Source organism: Phaenicophaeus curvirostris, chromosome 1 (genome assembly GCF_032191515.1).
Source record: "Phaenicophaeus curvirostris isolate KB17595 chromosome 1, BPBGC_Pcur_1.0, whole genome shotgun sequence".
Classification (NCBI taxonomy): Eukaryota; Metazoa; Chordata; class Aves; order Cuculiformes; family Cuculidae; genus Phaenicophaeus; species Phaenicophaeus curvirostris.
The window spans coordinates 41,303,554-41,324,832 of record NC_091392.1 but is presented as its reverse complement, the minus strand read 5'-3'; the positions used below and the strand labels follow the sequence as shown (position 1 = coordinate 41,324,832).

The following is a 21,279-nucleotide window of genomic DNA, read 5'->3' as shown; positions in this document are numbered from 1 at the left end:
CCATGCCCCCAGAAAACCAAGAACAATTGCCTTCCTGGATCTTTGGAGGACCCAGGTCCTGTTACATATGCTATTTGTTATGTATGCATCTGCGTTACATGTACAAAACTGCTTAATTGAAAATGGATCCAAAGAAAGCACAGTTGCTTAACACAACTGCAATGCCTGGTAAAAACAGGCTAAGAATTTTATTGGTTTGATATCTTCAATATTTGATGGCATTATCTCAAAATCTGTTTTTAGAAGGAAAACTTTTCTAAAGCTGTGGAATGGATCTGTTACAGTGCCAAAGAGCTCAGTATTTCTTTCACACCTGTGACAAGAAAAAGACTAAAATCCTAGGAAGCCTTCTAGTATTTTTTTTTTTTCTGGGATACAGAGGGAGAAAACAGGATACCAGTCCTAAAGCAATTCAAGTGGCATTCATACTCATTTTGCAAGTGTTTGTGCCCAGGACGTTACAGCTTTTTGTGTAGACAGTATCTTCCAAAAGGAACAAAGTCTACAAAGGCTAGGCCTGGCTCTGACATTTCTCAGGATACATGGCGATTTAATAGCTGGCCACACAGAAGATGAGCAAGCCAGACACGTAGAATTTCTTTCTAAACACTTCCCATTTGCATCTGAGCTAGAATGAGAGGTTTTGTTGAACTTAACTCCTACATTACAGGACCCCTAAGCTCTACAACAACAACTTAGACTGCAGCTGGCACACAGTACGTTTATTTTTCTTCTTTTCTAGATAGAAATGGGGATAAAAGCAAACCAGAAATGGGCTCTCAGTGGTCTGTGTCTGTAACACAGACACAAGGAATAACGATTTGTTTAGGAAAGAAAACTTTAAAGAATACATCATTCTCCCTAGTAGCTTCCACAGCTACCACATGATGCAAGCATCTGGTCCTCTAACAACTGCCTTTTGTATATCCTTGCAAGGAGTCTGGCAAGAGGTATCAGAGTAAATGCTCCTGCAAATCTAATGGATCTGCCCCTAGTAACAAGAGCAGCACGGGAAGGAGACACTGTATGAGAAGTACCAACACATCTGTGAGTGTTCAACCCTACTAGACTCACATACATCTTTGATAGATATCTATGCTACAAGTACTGAAAGTTATCCAAATCACATATCAGATCTGTGATGGGTCATGATAAATCCAGAAAAAAAAAAACCAATACAACTTAGGTCCTGTATCATAAAATTTCAAAACTGATGATGGTTAATTTAAGCAACAGTGAGAAACCAGATAAGCCTAAAGGCTCAAGTGGTTTCTCAGCAGGAATGAAGCACATCTGTTCTTACTGAGCTGAAGATCAGCACTTGACCTTTGGAAAGGACATACCAAGGCTTAGGCCCCAATACTGTTAGAGCAGCACAATCAAAAGCTGAGGGATAGCGACAGGACAGTTTAATATTGGCAAGCTCAACTAAAATTTTACTCCAGAACAACAAAAAAAGTTTAATGCAAGATACAAGAAGCACCTACAGCAAACTTGCTTATCACACAATTGGTTCACATGCCTTCAGATCTACTTCAAAACCTTACAGCCCACAAAGACAAGCTCAGCCTGCTGTCCACTGTGGTTAAGCCAAGCTTCTTTTGCTCAGGAAGGTATCAGTTCTCCAGCATGCCTGTGTGCACCTCACACAGTTCTTAAGAGCAACGTTCATTACAACATCTACATACTAGAAACCTCACAGCTCAGTGTTCACAGCAGCTCCTTACAAAGTTTTATCATTTCCCAGATCTACTACTACATTCAAATGGAGGCTTGATGTAGGGTACGCTAAGCAACACACTTCACTTCTATGCTTTTGTTACTCCCTTCTCAAAACTCTTCCATCATCTTTCCTTTCCTACTCAGACTTTTAGCTCCCTCCTCTTCAGAGCAGATCACTGCTGCTTTGCACAGTGTCACTCAGCAGTGGAAGAAATTGCAGGACAGCTGAAGTGTCAGGTGTTTTTTGTTCCTTTTCATCTGACTAAACATCAAAACTACTTCTTCCTGACATCTAATGGAGAAGAATTATAGAAGGTCTCTAAGCTTTCACATCATCCACGCTCTCTCTTCCAAGCTTCTTACTCGTTTTCTTTACTTCATATACCACCTTCTAAGATATCTTCAAATGTCCTCTAGTAAACCTCCCAATACCCTTAATATTGCCTAGTCTCTTTTTTACCTCAAGACGTGTTTTCATTTCTGAAAAATATTCAGACAAAATAAGCTGTAATATCCCATTGTTTAACGAAGCTGGTTTATCTAAAATTTTTTGGACACACTTGGTAAATGTTTAGAATAAAAACAGGATGGTTAAGAGCAGAATAGCTTCCTGATCTAATGCAGGAAATCTAACACCAGTGATCTACGAATAATCCAAGAAATACAAGAAACTAAACAGAGACAGGGTAATTTTAGTCCACAGTAAATTAAGGGCACAAATAAAAATAATTTAATTTCTAACACTGGAAAACCATGTGATAGCAATAGCCTTAATTCTTGCAGTGCATAACGATAACTGAATGAGACTACAATCATTCGCTGGATTACCATGGCAGCATGCCCTGGGATCCATACCTAATATACATGGGCATGAAGTATATTCCCTTACCTTTCCTGTCTATCAAAAAAACCCACTATCTTATTTCTTCTTGCTGCTTTGACGAGGCTTACTTACCGCTTCAGAATTATCAATGAAAGGGTCCGTTTCATCATAACCATAACCTATATCAATTAGATCCTGCAGGCGATCCTTTCGATGTTTGTGGGGCTTTCCACCCTGAAAACAAAGCAAACATTGTATAACTCAGGAAACAGTAAAGTCAACAAAACAATGCATTGGAGGGATGGCCATTTAGGAAATTAGCAGTTTTGCTTTCTTGGATGCTTCCTTGAAGATGGTATAGGTGGCTAGTAAACATTTTCACACAGGAATAAGTTCTGGCAAACATGCTGGACCACAGGCCCTCAAGTCATCCCTGAAAGGTATTCACTAGCCACTTGGATCCTGCATGAAACAGATCATCTTAACACAGATGCTTCATTTCATGCCTATGTTTTTAAAAAGCAGCAATAAGACTGTCAGTGATAGAAGGTCTGGAATAATTTAGAAAGTGTTGAGTTTTTCAATAGGTTACAGAGTCATTACAAAGGAAAACCCTAATAGCCTACCATTCAGTAAAGTGTTTCCTCACATAACGTGGATTGCTTCTCTACAAAAAAGTAAAGTCTAAGTGAAAAAAAGAAAAGTATTGATCTAGTACTTGCATACAGGGTGTCCATGAGTTTTCAAGACGTTATAGCATTCATATGACATAACTGAAGAAAAACACGATAAAATCCTTTGAAATGCAAGAGCTGTCACCTCAGTTGGTAGGACTGGATATTAAACGGTTTCTAAACCAAATCAAAGCCGGGAGCTATATCACAGACTGTGGGCTTACTTACCTCCAGGAGAAATTAAACTTCATTTTAACCTACAGGTACTTTACTTAATAAAACTTTCACATGAAAAAAGTAAAAACTCACATCCAACTAAAACATTCAGGGAATCTAATGTAGTTATACAAATGGGAATCAGCTTCAGATATAAGGCCTAGTTTTCTTGACCTCCATACACTGTCAAAATAAAAGCTGTTAAAATAAAATTCTGAAAAAGGCACCACCTTCACTAAAATGGCAACCACTGTTCTTCCATGAGTTTGAGAAGACTTGCTCCCGAAGCTTCTTTGCCTGCACTCTACAGTTTTAAGCATGTTTAAAACAAGTGTGAGTCTTTTCAGCTGTGACATCCAAATATCACAACCCACTTGTTGCTATGAGTATGCAGACACTGTTCAAAGGTGATTTCATCCTTACTCTTTTCTGAGAAGCATAAGCATCTGAACACCTCCACTTAAACAATATTTCACAAGAATCCAAGTTTGTAACGAAGTAAAGCATGCACTCTTGCAAGCAAACAGGAATCTCTGAAGTTTAATTAAATAAACATATGCAATAGTCTCAGGAGAAAAACATGAAAGCGAATTCAGTTTAATTTGGATTTCCAAGCCAAGTATTCGTAACTTTTCCTATCACCTCCTACAGTCATTCATCTGCTAAAATACCTGAATGACTGCACATTCCCAAATCATGCAGTACTTTTCAGTTTTAAAAAAGGAGTTTGGATAAGAGAAGAAAAAATAAAACCCCTTAGAATAAACAGAGGTAGCATTTAAGAATTCTGTTTAAACGCCAGCGCAAAAGGTTATATAATTCTTATGATTTTGAGGCACCAGCAGACTGTCCAAAGAACGTTACATCAACTACACTTTACCTCTACTGGTATCCCCAATGGGTAACGGAATCCACCTATGTACCACACTGTATTGGGTCTGGCTAAGGAAGACTTAATTTTTCCCATAGCAGAGTGCTGTGCTTCGTATTGGTAGCTAGAAAGGAGTTGATAACACCAGTATTTCGGCTACCACTAAGCAGTGCTGGCACATCAAGTCTGTCTCCTCAACATTCCCACCTCATGGGTAGGCTGGGGGGTGGGCAAGATCTTGAGAAGGGACATAGCCAGGACAGCCGACCCAAACTGACCATAAAAAGCTAAGAGAAAGGCACTGGGGGTGCATCCGTTATTACGTTTGTCTTCCAGAGTAACCCGTACGCATACTGAAACCCTGCTTCCCAGGAAATGGCTCCAGTAATACTTCCCTGCTGGTGCGAAGTAGAGAGTAAGCCTTATGCTCCTTCTGGTTCCACATGTGGCCTTCACTTTTCCTTTATTGCACCACCTTTATCCCGGCTCATGAGTTTTTTTTTCCTTATTTCCTACCCACTCTCTCCTGCTGACAAAGGTACCGACAGAGCAGCTTGGTGGGCACCTGTAGTTCAGCCAAGGTCAAGCCACAACATGCACCTCTTGCTGAGCCCACATAGCTATTAACATCCTTGTTTGTGAGTCCAAATCCTTTTGCAGCAGCAGCTGTTCTATGTTTTCAGTGCACGGGCACTAAAAAACTTTAAAAAATTCTCAATACTTTGACTGTTTGTCATTCATAAAAACATACTATAGATATGCAACAAAGCTAATAAAATAAGTCTCATAACAGCCAAATGAATAAAAGCAGGATTAAAATAGTAGCCTTTATATAGACATATGGAAATATCTGAAACATTGCATGTGTAGTTTGAGAATTTCCTTCAGGCCCAGTTCTACCCAGTTATGTCTAAGGGAGCATGTTGGAAGTCCATACCATCGAGATGCTAAGGATGCAGGAACACAGCAGAATAACTGAAAGGATTACTTGCATCAGCATTTACTATGCAGCAGTTCAGGGACGTTTTACCACTGAAGCTTTTCACCTTTCCCAAATGCTTTCCTCCAAGCTTTCTGTCCCAGAACATAAATAGTCATGATACTAGAGTAAAGTAAGATGTCAATTCCTAAGGCTGCATGCAAATAGTACTTATGCAAGTATTCAGAAAACTCAAATATTTGTTCAACAAATTAACTGTGCCATGTAGCCTAAGGTTTAAACAATCTTTGCCCAACAGGATGAGAAGGTGGCAAATACAATGTCAATTTTTGAAGAACCTTCCAAAGGCCACAACAGGTTCTATAAACCAGTAAACCTGCTCTCTATATTGGGCAAGTTACTAAAAGTTATGAAGAACAGAACCAGCAAGTACAAGAATATACATTCCAGACAAGGCAAGAATATGGTAGAAGGAAGCAGTACTTCAAAGGCTTTAAAAAAGGTCCAAAGATCTTTAAGGACAAGAAACTATCATGGAATAAGAGAGAAGGTCCACTCAAATTAATGTCTGGTTTCAGACTAGGATAGAAAGGGTAGGAATAAATATTTCATTCTGGCAAAGAAAGTAATCGGTGAAATCACCAAGGAATGTGTATTCATTCATCTTTAGAAGCAACAGAGAGGGCTAACAGTCGCAGGAGGGAATGACAGAAATTACTGAGGATAGTAAATTAAAAAAGACAACTGAAGAATCACTGAAAGACCTCACATTTGCTCTGAGCTTAGTGTGATAAATCATCAATTGATTTCAATATCAATAAAAGCAAGGTAATCCACATAAAGGAAGGACAATCCAAACAAGAAAAAATACAGCGAGTTCTTAATTTGTTATGCTGCTCAGGAAGCACTGGAGCTGTTGCACACAATTCTATGACATTTGCTCAACAATCAAGAGCAGTCAAAAGAAAAGAATTGGGACTTATGAAAACAGAATAGAGAACAAAACCAGAAGTCATCATTATATCACTGATAAATCAGGACATTCTACCACTAATATCCTTTCATTTAAAAAAAGAAATTAGAACAAAAAAAGGGAACGCTAAGCCAACAAGGATGTTTAAAGGTAAAAAACGCTGCTTCCATACAATAAAAGAATGTTAAGACACTCCAGCCAGAGAACGAAAGGGCTGAATTTAGATAACAGCATCAGAATCACACACAGCATGCATAAGAACAGGAAATATTTCACTGTTTCTTACAACGCAGACATGCGAAGCACCAAGTGAACTCATGAGGTTTAAACACAAAGTCTCTTTTAATAGGGCATCATCATCATGGTACTTACTGCCATGGAACACAATGTAAATTCAGCAAACCCAAAATGATCTGGCAAATTCATGGCCAAAAGCTATACAAAGGGTAGTTAAACATGCAGCCTGAGGCTTTGGAAGAAATTAAGCCACAGACTGCTAGTAGCATCAATGAACATTTACTCTGTTAATAATTTCAAGTATGAGATTCCACAAGTGTCAGAAGACTAGGCTACCATCCATTACACGGACCTCTGTTTACAGCCAATAAAAATTCTTACGTTATGTACAATATTGTTCAAGATTCAATAATATGTTTTTACAACGGTGTTTGATTTTGGCTAAAGAGTAACAGCAACCAAAAGAACGAAAATGAGAACCATTCAGAACAGATTTTTACATTGGTGTTTAAAACATGCAACAATTGCAAAAAAAAAAATCAAATAATCAAATAAACAAATGGTACATTAACTTTATGCATCTTGTTTAACAAAAATACATATTTATTCATAGGCTTTTTCTAACGTCTCTGCAAGATAGTCTAATACTGCATTGATTTGATTTTAAGTAGAGGAATTTATATGAAAAGAAGGGTCTTCACAGAAGGCTGTTCATCACATTTTTCAGACGTACTGCCACACGTGCTATGATTAAAAAGATTGTTTGACTCCATTTTAAATGGATACGGATAAGTAATACCTAATTGGTTTAAGAAGGATATAGTACTTCCTGCAACTCTGAAAAAAACCTCTACTTCTTTCTCATACAACCAGTAATTACTTTTACCCTAAAGTGCTGTTAAAAAGAAGATCAGAATGCCTATCTACTTTGTGGGATCCCTATTCCAGTTAAAGTCAAGGAGTGAACATCTCACTACAAGAATCAGAAGATGGCTGGATGTTGTTAGAACACAAGCAATTGCAGTGGGTCAGCGTACAAAGATGCAATTCCTCTGAGCACAGATGGTAAGTAGAGACCAACAGTTCTTGCACTGGAAGAGAGAAAGGACAGAGTATCTAACGTAAGAACTATTAATCCCTCGTCAACCTCCATGCTTAGTGGCCCTAACCTCGTAAGTTGTTCTTTATATAGAAGACATTCCCTTTCCAGGCATTCTGCGGGACTGAGAGGCATAAGGTATGGCAGAGAATGACAGAAAGGTAAGAAATCAGAATTGTGCATAGCAATCAAAATACAAACACACCATCAATTTAAACCGTAGTAAAAAGATAGGTTTTGTTAGCTACTGCTTTCTAATAGTTATAAGTATCTATTTGCTCCCTTTATGACTACTGAGCATTGAACTCAAGTTTTCGTAAGTCTAACAACACCATGCTTTGTCCATAAATGTACATGCTTAGCTTTGATGTATGCATAAATGTATATGCAAGATTAGTTTGCTTCCAGTACCACTCCCTCCTACATATTCTGCTTTACATGCTCTACATTGACTTTCATCTGCTGCAGTTAAGCAACTTGTTTCAGGACATTATGAAATCCTAAACTTGTATTATGGAAATGAGTTTTCTAGAAAAGTACACTTAAAACGTTTTCCTCTCATGCTCGAAAAAAAAAAAAGTCATCATTCAAATGAAAAAACAAACAGTATTCTGGAACTGACTTCTTAGTTCACTGGATATTCTGGCTTCCATCAGTCCCTCCAAAAGATGAAAGTTCTTCTCAATTTAAGGGTTTCTTTTACTATGTAGCACAACTAACATGCCCTGAAAAAGTAATTACTTCTACAGAATGTATATGAGCATTTGAAGAAATCTATCTTTGCCAGAACAAAAAAACAACCCCAAAAATAAATCTGACAAGAAAGATTTTACTATGCATAACACTGGCAAAAGACAGAAACAACTGCTCGTTTTCCCTCTTTATTATAGAAGGGCTCCATTAGTAATCCAGAATATCAACATGCCTAAGCATGATGATGAGTTTTGATTGCCAGCTTAGAATTAATCACCCAACCCTACCCATATGAATTCTTAGAGACGTGTTTGGGTGTGGTTTTAGTCAATGTTTCTACCTTCATTTATTAGTGAAAGCCTCTATGTTACTACCTGGTGTTGTTCAAGTCATTCATGCTATGCTTCCAGGAGTCAAGAGAATCTTTATTCAACTGGCAGCTACAAGACAAACTCATCAAGCAATAACATTATTCAACAATAACTTCCTACAGAAGCGTTGCAAATTAGTCAGAAATTCATCAAGATTCATCAGTATTTAGCCCAAACAGGAGAGCTGTGCAACAGTGTACAACAGCGTCACATAAAAATTTTCCCCTGGCACAGTATTTATCATGACTATCAACCTGCATCTATTACCGAGTTGTATTTGTATAGGAAGCTTTTCCAAGAACAGCTTCACAAGCTATAACTTCCTATAGACAAATCTATTTAGTAGCCTCATCTAACAAGCCTGTAGTAGCTTCAAGCTGCTTAAATGAAATATTAAATGAAAACACAGCACCAAAACGTACAGAAGTCATTTGACACTACATCAACAATCCTGCTCAGCAAAGAAAACTGATGTTAACATCTCTACAGCATCATAAGTTATTGCTGTTCAATATTTGTATGTTTTAATACAGGTATAGTAACTCACATATTTTGCCTCGAACTTCTTGGCTAGCATTTCCACTTCATGCTGCTCACGCCGTTCATCATTAAATGGATCTTCCAAGTGAACCGATTTCTTCTGAAAAAAGTAGAAATTAAATATTCGTTTCACAAGGAACACATAGAATGCATGTAATAAAAACCTATTAAGTGTCAATAAACAATGCTCTGATGACTAAGTAGTCAGAATTTATATTAAGAGTCCAAATATCTAATTTTCTAAAATTGAGTTCGACTCAACTATCATTCAGTTACTTTTCTTCTAATGAGAACAACAGAAAAGTTAAGAGGAAGACTCAGATTAATATTTGCCCAAGCATTCCGCTACAACCTCAACTGAAAGTGTAAGAGAAAACTGTGGCCTTCTGGGGTTCAAAGAGAAGGAACTCTCTAAAAACAACTCCTTTTCATCTCTGCTTCCACTGGTGCCTCTTACTGGTGTTGTGATCCTTCTAGAGACAATATACAAGATGTACCTGGTACAATCAGCAGGGAAGCAGCCAGGAGACTAAAAATCTCAGTAAATTACAACTCTAACTAATGTAACTCCTTTAACTCTTGTACTGGTTTTGGTTTTGGGTTTTTTTTTCAGATAATTTCAGTAATCATAGCATGATTTCTACAAGACTGTCACTATGGCAGCCACAAGAACAATAGAGATTTAATATTCCAGCTGTATAAACAAGCAAGAAATATCACACCCCCCCCCTTTTTCTTTGAGAAAGATATTTTCACTAGCACAAAGTCAATGAAGAGTAATCAAGTGGGCACCTAGTGCTTTATTTCTGGAAATAAGGTATAGCTGAAAAACGGAGCTGCCTTCTTCAAAATTAGAATTCAGATAAAATACAGCAACTGTTGGAAGCAGGAAGAGGTACTAGGATGCTGAACATGGTGGAATGGAGCTCCATTTTATGGAGCATTATGGATACCAACTAACTTCACTGCACATGGACCCCTCATCAATGAATGAGCAAAGATTTATGATAGACTAAGAACACAAAGCAACGCTAGGTTCAGAAAACCAAGATACTTCCCCCACAGTCCAAGAAGCCAGGTTGGAACAGGCTTTAAACAATCTGGTCTAGCAGAAGGTGTCCCTGCCTGTAGAAGGAGGGCTGGAACCAGATGATCTTTAAGCCCTTTCCAACCCAAACCGTTCTATGATTCTACATTATGCACATATTTCCTTCAGACATAATTAAAATATTGTTCAATTCCTGCAACAACTTTTTTCTATTTTTAGCTGGGAAAGCCTATTCCACATCATCTGGTAAGCAAATTTTTTTTTTAATTATGAAACAAGACAAGGATGAGGGCAGAAGTCAAGCAAAATTTAGTACTCAAGTGTTCACTCGCCTCTGCCCACCAAACTCTGAAAGCCATAGCTATCACTTCGATTAGTTAAGCACTCTTGGAATCTAGAATTCAAGCAAGTTTTAGTGTTAATGGTTTCCAAGGGCTCCCAAGGACGGCTTTCAGACTTTGCAGTAACTTTAGGCCATTACTACTTCACCACTACTTCACCACCTTTACAGCCTGCTTGACAGAAGCCAACCTGAGATCCTGGCTTACCTCCTTTAAGTTAGGTTTTACTCACTAAAAGAAAAGGGAGTGCATTTGAACTTCTAACACTTTTAACAAGGCAGATAAACTCTTAAACCACACTAACTTGTTATTCACATTCAGAAACTTTAAAAAGCAATTTCTATGGAAAGATGAACTCTGCTAACAGCCCCATCAAATGATGTTCTCTCTATCAAGACAAAAAAAGCAGGACAAGGCCAGCATGAGTTTCTAACAAATGTTTCCACTAACTTCTGATCGAGGCTATGAACCCAAAATGGGTGTAAAATAATAGAAATTGCACTCATCCTGTCAAATGAGTTTTGGAATTCTCAACCGTTTCATTAAGAGACCTATTAAAGCAATATTTGGAGTTACTCATGTGTGCCAGTTCCTTGCCCTCCGGAACAGTCTGCCTCTGGAGAACCCTCCAGGTCACTCCAGTTCCAAGCAACACTACAAGACAGAAAGACAAGCTCCTAGTTTTGTAACGTTGAACATTAATGGGAATAGTTACAAGAAATCCAGCAACTTCTTATTAAGAGATATGGAGTCAGCAATAGCTTTCAGGAAACCCCATCAATCTGCACCCTACAAAAACACTTTGCGCAGCTAATTTTATAGGAACTGTTCATTTTAAACTGAATCATTACTAAGATAACAAGTTTGGACAACTATAACTCCACTTAAAACCACAGCTTTAACTGCCAACTAGTTACTACCTACTTGGAAAGAGTAAATCTCAGATTCTCCAGAAAAGTGGTAGAGCACTGGCGTTTCTCGGTCAAGCTTCATCTTTAAGAAGGTCGTTTTCTCTGTGGCATTAACTGGTATAAATCACCATAGCTATTCTACTCCACAAGCAGGATCAATTTTCAAGGGTTTTTTTCTTTTTTTAGGACTTCTATTTTTCATTTTCACATCATTTGTTGGTCTGAGAACGACCAGGGTAGAAGGCAGACTCCTGTCATCCTATGTTCCCTGCACTGTACAAAGCAAATTCTCCTCTTGCATTTGCTTTAACCAGCACACACTAATTTTATTGCTGGATAACATATCCTTCCCTTCTCTTTTCATGCCGATTAATACAAGTTTTTAAGTCCTCATTACCATATCAGAGTAGCTTTTCTAGCTTCTACCATATAGCAAGCAAACTGACAGGCCAAGTACACATCCGTTTTTAAGCAAGAACAGAAGTCCAGAATCACTGCAAAAGGATCACAACTTCTGACACTCTTTCTGCACCACAGCTGATTGTTCCACACAGTCCAGCAATAGGCAGGCCATTAGGATCCATTCATTTCCATCTGGAGACCGAAAACCAGAATTTCTTATAAAGCATTTCTATCACTATTTCTGCCTCAAAAAGTAGTTTCTAATCCCAATTGTTCCAAAAATCGCCTAAATCAATGCTCTGCACACCAAGACATGGAATTTGCATTAGAACTACATTAAAAAAGCCATTTTACTCCAATTATGTGATTAACATATAACCACCTTACATTAAAAAAAAAGGCAGTTATGGAACTGGGAACTGCCAAAGGGAAAGTAAACCTCCCCAGATTGAACTACTTCTACTCACTCACGCAATTTTCACCTTCGTACAGGATCTGCTCAGAAAGATAGCACTTCACAGAGCAGCAGGCTTCTGCCCTAACAGTTCAGAGGAGTCCTGACTAGCACCATTTGCCCACAACAGCTGCAGGACAAACAGACGGAATCTTTTAACTTGTACATGAATATCTCACAGGGATTAAAATCCGTCTCACTGGCATTTCCATCTTCCACGTGTGAACACAATTCAGCGCGTACAGCCTTCGTACTAAACAAAATGTGAGCAGGCTGCTAAGTGTAGGTATGGCATCATTATCACCTAGAAACACTTTGGTTTGTAAAACAGAAGTTTTAATCATTCTTGATTTTGCGCTGCATGTAAAAATCCAATGGTGGTATCAGTACTGGTACTTGAGGTTTGCTTTTATCACGAGAGCTATCACAACCTTCTCAGTAGCAGTTATTTCCTTACCCCGTGCCTTTTCCAAGAAGACATAAACTACCTCTAAAAATGTCTGCACACCAGAATTAGGAAAAGTCACAACTAAATCACGTACAATTTCACTGTCTCAACTCACTGAGTGGCTTAAGTGTGACCAGTTTAAGGACATGCATCTCTCCTTCCTACTTGGAATGCTGGGTCCTGTTGATTGGCTAATGCTGTTTGCTTCTTAAAGTTGTCTGCTCAAGCCTTCCTCTTTAAAAATCCAAGTAGTTTGAGTACCAAATATTTTCAGGTTGTGAGGACTAGGATGTTACAGTTACAGCTTAGGTTATAGTTTCAATAACATTAACTCTCATTCATTCCCATCCCCTATGAGACTGCAGAAACTCATCTCCAAGTCTTCTAATTGCTTAATTTCGGTGCTTCTCCAGACTTGTAAGCAGAGCCACGCTAATAACTCCTCATTTACCTGCATAGAGCCTACAGACAATCCGGAAAAAGAGACCGGCAGAGCAACAGTTTCGCTCAGGCGCCGGAAAAAGCTCCCAGGAAGGGAGGATGCAGCACCGCCGCTCCCCGGGGTAAGCAGGGTGTGCGAAGGGGAGCCGGGATAAGCCGGGCACAAGACACCCACGCTCCCCCTCCTCTGCTCGCAGCAACACGGGGAAGTCGGGGAAAAGCCACCCGGGAGCCACTCGGCCGGCTCAGGGACGACCAGCGCGAAGCTTCCCCTTCCCCCCACGGGCACAGGCGCAGCCTCAGCGCCAGGAGGAGCCCCGAGCGGCGGCCAGGCCGCCGGACTTCCCTCCAGGGCGCCGCCCCGGGGCCACCCCCGAGCAGGACGAGGCGACCGATAGCGTTATCGGCAGCGATGGGGACGCGGGCAGCCGCCAGCCTGGCCATGGCTGGAGAGGAGGAGGAGGAGGAAGAAGCGCGGGGGGCGGAGGGAGGAGGAGGGACGGTCGGGGAGCAGAGGTGGGGAGAAAGGGGAGAAAGAGAGCAGAGACGGGGGCAGGGAGGAAGAGAAGAGGAGGGAGGAACGCAGGGGCAGAAGGAAAAGGAAAAAGGGGGAGGCAAGGGGAAAGGGAAAACAGGGAGGGGAAACGGAAAAAAAAGGGGGGGCAAGGGGAAAAGGGGGAGGAAAAAGGGGAAAAGAGGGAAAAAAAGAGGGGGCAAGACGGAAAGGGGAAAAAAGGGGGGGGAGCAAAAGGAAAGGAAAAAAAGGGGGGGCAAAAGGAAAGGAAAAAAAGGGGGGGCAAAAGGAAAGGAAAAAAAGGGGGGGCAAAAGGAAAGGGGAAAAAAAGGGGGGGCAAAAGGAAAGGGGAAAAAAAGGGGGGGGCAAAAGGAAAGGAAAAAAAGGGGGGGCAAAAGGAAAGGGGAAAAAAGGGGGGGGCAAAAGGAAAGGGAAAAAAGGAGATGGCAAGGGGAAACGGAAAAAAGGGGGGGGCAAGGGGAAAAGGAGGGGGAAGGGGAAAAGGGGGGGGGGGGGCAAGATGGGCAGGGGATCGGAGGGAGGAAGGGGGCTAAGGATCGAGGGGGCAGGGGAGGCCCGGTGCCGTACCCGCGGCTCCCCGCAAAGCAGCAGCTCGGGGTAGCTGAACTCCACGCATCCCTCCTCGGTGGGGTCCCTCAGCGCCAGCTCCAGGCGCACGGTGCGGGCCGGGAGCGCCTCCCGCGGCGGCTCCTGCTGCAGCCGCGGCGGCGGCGGCTCGGCCCGGGGCGGCTCCGCGCGGCCGCCGCTCTCCCGGTTCGGCTCCGGCCGGGACGAGGACGACGAGGAGGACGACGAGGAGGGCGACGAGGCGGCGGCGGCGGCGGCGGGGGGGGGGCGGCTCGCGCGGCGGCTCCGGCCCCTCGCGGCCCGGCGGCGGCGGCGGCTCGGGGTCCCGCACGGGTGACAGGCTGACGAACGGCACCCGCCGCGGCTCCGCCATCCCCCGCCCGGGGACGCCGCGCTCCCGCCGGCCCCTCCTCCTTCTCCTCCTCCTCCTCCTCCCGCTCTCCCCTCCCCTCGCCGCCGGCCGCTCGGCGCCGCCGCCCCCTACGCGCGCGCCGCCGCCGCCCCCGCCATCTTGGCGCCCCCCCGCGCAGCCGCACCCCGCGCCTGGGGGAGCGCGCGCCGCCCCCCGCCCCGCGGTTGCCCGGGCGATGCGCACGCGGAGCCCCGCGCGCCTCCTCCTCCTCCTCTCTCTCTCCTCCTCCCCTCTCTTCTCCTCCTCTCTCCTCCTCTTTCTCTCTTCTCCTCCTCTCTTCTCCTCCTCCCCTCTCTCCTCCTCCTCCCTCCTCCTCCTCCCTCCTCCTCCTCTCTCCTCCTCCTCCCCTCTCTCCTCCTCCTCCCCTCTCTCCTCCTCCTCCCCCTCCTTCTCTCTCTTCTCCTCCTCCTCTCTCTTCTCCTCCTCCTCTCTCTTCTCCTCCTCCTCTCTCTTCTCCTCCTCCTTCTCTCTCTCCTCCTCTCTCCTCCTCCCTCTCTCCTCCTCCCTCTCTCTTCTCCTCCTCTCTCCTCCTCTTTCTCTCTTCTCCTCCTCTCTCCTCCTCCTCCTTCTCTCTCCTCCTCCTTCTCTCTCTCCTCCTCCTCTCTCCTCCTCCTCTCTCCTCCTCCTCTCTCCTCCTCCCCCCTCCTCTCTCCTCCTTCTCTTCTTCTCCTCCTTTTCCCTCTTCTCCTCCTCCTCCTCCCTTTCATCCTCCCTCTCCCTCCTCTCCCTCTCCCTCCTCTCCCTCCTCTCCCTCCTCTCCCTCTCCCTCCTCTCCCTCCTCTCCCTCCTCTCCCTGTCCCCCTCCTTGTCCTTCTCCCTTCCTCTCCTCCTATCTCTCCTCTTCCTCCTCCTCCCTCCTCCTTCTCTCTCCTCCTCCTCCCTCTCTCCCCTCCTCCTCCCTCTCTCCTCTCTTACTCTCCTCTCTCCTCCCGCCTTTCCCTCGTCCCTCTCCGTCATCCTCCTCCTGTCTCCTCATCCTCCTCCTGTCTCCTCCTCATTGGTGCCAGGGAAGCAGCCACAGTGGGGATCCTCCATCCACTTAGGCGGGTTGGGAGGAAGGGGTCATCCCCATCCCGGGTCCCATCGTGCACACAGGGCAGCAGGAGCCCTCAGCAGGAGGGGATGAGATACTGCTTTTATTCTGCACAGGGTGCAAAGTGGAAGATCTTCCACAAAGCTGGTACACCTATTGAAGACCCCAGCAGCTTATTTATGTAAAACTGATGCTCAAAATCAAGCCTAGCTAAGACAATTGTTACATCTAAGAAAGATATTCATTAGGTTATGTAATTGTACTTTACCACAAAATTGCTTATTTCTTTTCCACATCCTTAGTTAGGATAAGGATGTCCTTCAGATAATCCTTAAACGAACATGAATTCTCCTTATCTGATAATCCATTTCCTTGTTTTATCACACCTTTTCAACCTTGAGTTGATGAACTACTGAGTTCATAATTGTCTTAAGGCTGGTCCACAGGGTGCCAGTCATGGTGGCAGGGAGGGGGATGTTGCTGAGGAAGAGTTGTCCTCTGCGTGGGACAACGCAAGGAAGGCAGGGTGTGAGCAGCAGCAAGGCTTCCTTTGGGAGCCAGGGCTGCCTGCAAGCAGTGCGAGTGTTCCAGCTGACAAGGCAGAGCCATGGCTGGTGTTTCCAGATGAAGGTGTTCCAGCAAGGCACTGCTGACTTTCAGGAAGCTGGGAACATGTCCACATGCATTGAATTCTCCAGCTTCATAGGAACAGGGGGAAAGATGTTATCATAATTTGGTCTTTTTTAGCCTCAGAAATACTGGGTAGTCTCTTTTTTTCCAGATGTGCTCATGTTACACCGATCAAACATAATTTACATGCGTGTATTATTTTGAGTAATTATAGCAGACCATTTAGTGCAGTGCATGACTCCACTTTCCAAACTGCATTCATCCCAGTGCTTGATGTTTTCCTCTCATTGCATATGATGTCTTCTGACTTGACTGTTTACTTTCATCTAGATTCCAGAGAAGATCTGTGACTCCACAACAGTGTTCTTGAAACTTATGGTTTCAGTGACAGGGAATGGAGGACATTCCAGAATACTGCTTGCAGCAGGAAGTCAGTGGAATGACTGACCTTATCTGGTAGTCTCCTTTTGAAGCTTGAAAGGCTTTGTTGAACTTGATAGTCAAAGGGTTTTGTTTTATCCAAAAACCTTGCATGTCCTAGTATGACTAGGAAGCTTGGTAGAGAGATTCCTCAAATATTTTTTTTACTTTCAGCATCATAATAACAGTATTTGGAAATCCTACTTGTTCTGCTGAGACTTTCAAACAGCTGTCAGTTGATACAGATGCAAATGATAGGCAATATATTTCTGCTTTCAGACTGGGGATCACTGAGCTCCAGAACTGCAGATCCTGCCAGGAAGATTAAAGTTCTCATCAAAGCTTCAGCATAGTCTCTGTTATTAAGCCTTGTGATGGTAGAAAGGGGCCTTTCCTCAGCAAAATAGCAATTTATTGCTCAGCAAGCAAAAGTCTTATGTGGAAGTCATGGGCTCTTCTGCAGCTCATTTACCAGATGGGAGACTGGACATTGAAGTAAGTACAACAGGAATACAACAATTTTTGTTCACAGGTAATTGTTGAACATATCCATGGAAAGGGGTAAAGATAAACTGTGCATTTTAAGTATCTAGCCTAAAACTCAGTTCTGTCTTTCAGTCCCCTACAATGTGTATTCAGAAGTAATTTAGTAGAACAGGAACCCCACAAGAAAATGAGTTTTGCAAGTATCTGAATTCAGCACTTGAAATTCTCTTGGTTATAGTGTAGATACACCTGGAAGCACATCCTGGTCAGATTTTTAACAAATTTTTTAGGTAGGAAAAAACAAACTGGATAGGAATTACTCATCTGACCCATGATAGGGTTACAGAATAAAAAAAAAAAGCAGCTCTTGGAAACAGTTTCAGGTAGCCATTTGTTCTAAGTTATGAGATTGCAGACTTTGATAGTAGAAGCAGCCTTTCACATCTAAGGTTTTCGTAGATATTTACAGGTTCCTATAATTCCTCTTCCTCTTTATTTTTTGGGAGTTTAATTAGACAAATAAAGCCTCATATTTATATGATATTTGTATGTTTTCTAACCTCTGAGCATCTTGGAGCTCCCATCTTTTTTATGAGGCTCAATGTTTGTTTATGTAGTTCTGGATCTTTGAACTTGAATTTGAAGCAAAATTGCTAAAGACAGCTTGCTCTGTATCCAAGTACCTGATCTAAATCAAAAAGAAACTTGGCAGCAGATCCAAGCATGGAGTCACTGGAATATGTTATCATTACATTTCATCTCAGATAATGGAAGGACTCAGGAAAGACTCCCAAGAAACAAACCAAATCCACTAGATCTCGAGTTCTTCAGAAACTTAGTTTTGGATACACCAGAAAAATTCCAGGCTTATGCCCTATCAGTCAGTTCAAGAGGAGTTAATGTGTATTTTTTTCATCGTCATTTTTCTGTTCTGCTCTGTTTTGTTTTTCAGCATTAAGCTGTATCTCGGGTGCTGTTGTACCATGTATAATAGTCTGAAAATAAGATTTTAAAAAAGTAATTAGATACATTTTGGTGATTGTTTTGCTTTCTCTCAGGATGTGACCATGCCAAAATAGTCCAACATAGAATACAGGTTCCTTCCTTTTGTAAGCTATCTGAAGGACGATTAATATTGAAAGCATCTCTAGAAAGAGGCAAATTAAGAGTTTAAAAGAAATGTAACAACTGCAGAAAGAGAGCGATTTGGAGGTGACTTTGAAGCTGCTTTTTATTTCATTAGTGAAAGCCAGTGTGAGCAGATCACACAAAGAGGATGCTGAGAACTACAGGTGCTACAGCCACATCAGTGAGTGGAAGTTTCTTGACTTGACTTTGTTTCAAACACAGAAAATGACAAAAGACAGCCCAGTAAGCTGCCAGAGGCCTCTACCATGATGCAGGTGGGATCCTTCTCTCTTGTCTGGAAGACAAAGCTCTAGCATTCTCTTCCTTTCAAGCTGTTAGTGTTGATTGCGTTAGTGCTGTGCCCTGTTTCGTTGCAGAACATTGCTGGCTGCATCCCTGGATCTACTGGAAGCTGCTGCTCTAGTCTGTACAGCTTCCTCTGGGCAGGACACCCCATAGCAGCAGCCCCAGGATCCTGTCAGCAGGCAGAGCTGTCCTTGTGATCAGTTGTGTCCATCTCCAGAACACTTGCTTTCAGTTTCAAAGGCTGAATACTTCACTTCCATAAGCTGTGAGGCCGTTGCCCTGGGGTGGGAATGTGGGGTAAAACATGTTCTGCTTATATCACTAATAAGACTCCTCACTCAAGCTTAGGTGGCAGGGGATGTCTGTTTGTCCTCTGCTTTGCTTAAGGTGAGTGTTAGGACCTACACCGAGGCAGGAGCTATATTGACTGCTAGGTCATGCCTGTGCCAGTTGGACCTCAGCCACTCAAAAGTATCCCAAGAAATACTTCTACCAAGTTTGGGCTTTGTTTAGTTGGTTTGGGGTTTTCTTTTGAGAACATCCTCATTTTCCATGTGTTTCTTCCTCACTATATCCTCCTGGTATCTTGGTTTCTTATGGACCTTTGTCTGGAACTGCTGCCACAGCAGCTGCAACTTTCATTGTTGTGTCAGGAGATGGCACAGCTGCAGGGAGGATGCTGTTTGTTTAGCTCTTACTAGAACTGCTGCTGCTTCACAAGAATCCACTGCACCAACAACGTGGCTGGCGTTCCCTCCTACATTACTAAGTTGCTTCCTGCCAGATCCAGAATCAAAGAATAATAAAAAAAAGTCCTCTTTTTCCTAAACCAAGCACCAATGCTCTGCAAATCATTTGGAAAACTGATTTGGTTTATCTACAGGATCCATCCTCTCTTTCTTTTTTTTTTTATTTTTTATTCTTTTAATTAAATATACTATTTCCTGCAGAACATACCTCTAGCATTCTCTGCTCAGCCCGCGTGCTCAGTTACCAGCTGCTCTGCCACATCCTTAAAAAATCCAAAGTTCTCTATTCAGTGAAGTAAACAATGGTTTAGAAGGACTGTAGGCAGGTAGAGAAATACCAGATGCTGGGAGTAGAAAGAGCGCATTAGGTAATTAGGATGTATTTACCAGGGCACTAATACTCTTGTATTGCAATTTCAAGGCATAAGAACCAAAACTGTGAACTTTATGCCATGCGTTGGTATACTGCTCCTCAGGAACTGGTCAAACTTTACTTCTTTGAGAACGAAAGTCTGAGCCTGAGACACTGTATTTCTTTCAAGAAGAACTTCAAGAAAAGCTTTGAACAAACCTGAGTTCAAGGTTTCAGTCACAATGGGAAGTTTTAAAAGCAACGATGATTTTTATGCAAAATTTAGTTACTGCTCCTGTAACTGGGAACACTTTTAACCTCTAGGATTGGATTTAGGTGAATCTTTTGTTCATTTCCCGAAATGAGAAATAGTCTTTCTGATGCCATGTTGTGTGCCAGGATAGTATAAAAGGCAGTCCTAGCTATCAAGGAGGTAGCTGATGAAAACAAAATGTTGGCTTTTATCATGTTAAAAATAAGCTAGAAACCAAGGCAGGTCTTCATGATAGATTCACAGGACAGCATGTCTCACGGCAGTGTGAGTTCCTCAGCCAAAAGGGAGGTGTTATCTGTCATCTGCCCTGTTCACGTGCAATTTCTCATTGAGAACTTCAAAACTGACACAATTTCTATATGACTAGTGATTTTTATGACCTGCAGAATATTGGAACATTCTTTAAGCTAATAAATAGAATAAGATCGTTAACTTAAAGGAAGCTCAGAGGAAATGGAAAGTTTCAAACACTGTATTTACATGTAATAGCAGGTTAGGAAGAAAAAGTGATGGGAGAAAATGGAAAGAACTGCATCTTGAACAATTAAAAGCAAGCTGCTCCAAGAAAGTGCTGTTGGGAACAGCTTTTGATCCTGCAGAGGAGTCGAGATATTAAGACATTTAACATCAACTCTTAAGTGGGTCCATTTACCAAGCAGAATGCTGGTAATTTGTTCCCTCAGATAATGGTAGCAAAGTCAATTCTAACCAACAAGATAAGAAGATTTTTCTAGTTCACCTTATTTTTTACTTAATTGTTAAGAACTGTTTCTGCTTCCAGTGTCAAGATTTCTTGCCAGAATAAGTATGTGACTTTTGTCTTTAAGCTTTCCTGATATTAAGGGTGAACTCACTTGAAGCTGACAAATAAGCTGTAAACTTCTCCAATAGTAATGATTGTAGGTGAAGTGGAATGTGGACTCCAGGGGCTTAGAGGAAAGCCGGGGAGGGGCTCTTTATCAACGACTGCAATTATAGGATGAGGGATAATGGTCTTAAGCTGAAAGAGGGAGATTTGGGTTGGATATTAGGAAGAAATTTTTTCAAGTGAAGGTAGGGAGGCACTGGAACTGGTTGCCCAGAGAAATTGTGGAAGCCCCATCCCTGGAGGTGTTCAAGGCCAGGTTGGATGGGGCTTTGAGCAACCTGATCCAGTGTGAGGTGTCCCTGCCCACGGCAGGGG

General features: G+C 42.4%; 1 protein-coding gene across 1 annotated transcript in view; it reads right to left on the bottom strand.

Annotated features, from left to right (window-relative positions):
* The window catches only part of UBN2 (ubinuclein 2), a 56,888-nt gene extending 42,072 nt beyond the window's left edge, over positions 1–14,816 (bottom strand). The window contains exons 1-4 of the mRNA XM_069849746.1: positions 14,791–14,816; positions 14,307–14,622; positions 9,167–9,259; positions 2,678–2,779 (exon numbers count right to left, since the gene is read on the bottom strand). Of these exons, the coding sequence (XP_069705847.1) occupies positions 2,678–2,779; positions 9,167–9,259; positions 14,307–14,622; positions 14,791–14,816 (537 nt within the window). The remainder of the gene's footprint in view (positions 1–2,677; positions 2,780–9,166; positions 9,260–14,306; positions 14,623–14,790) is intronic.
* Positions 14,817–21,279: the final 6,463 nt, after the last annotated feature.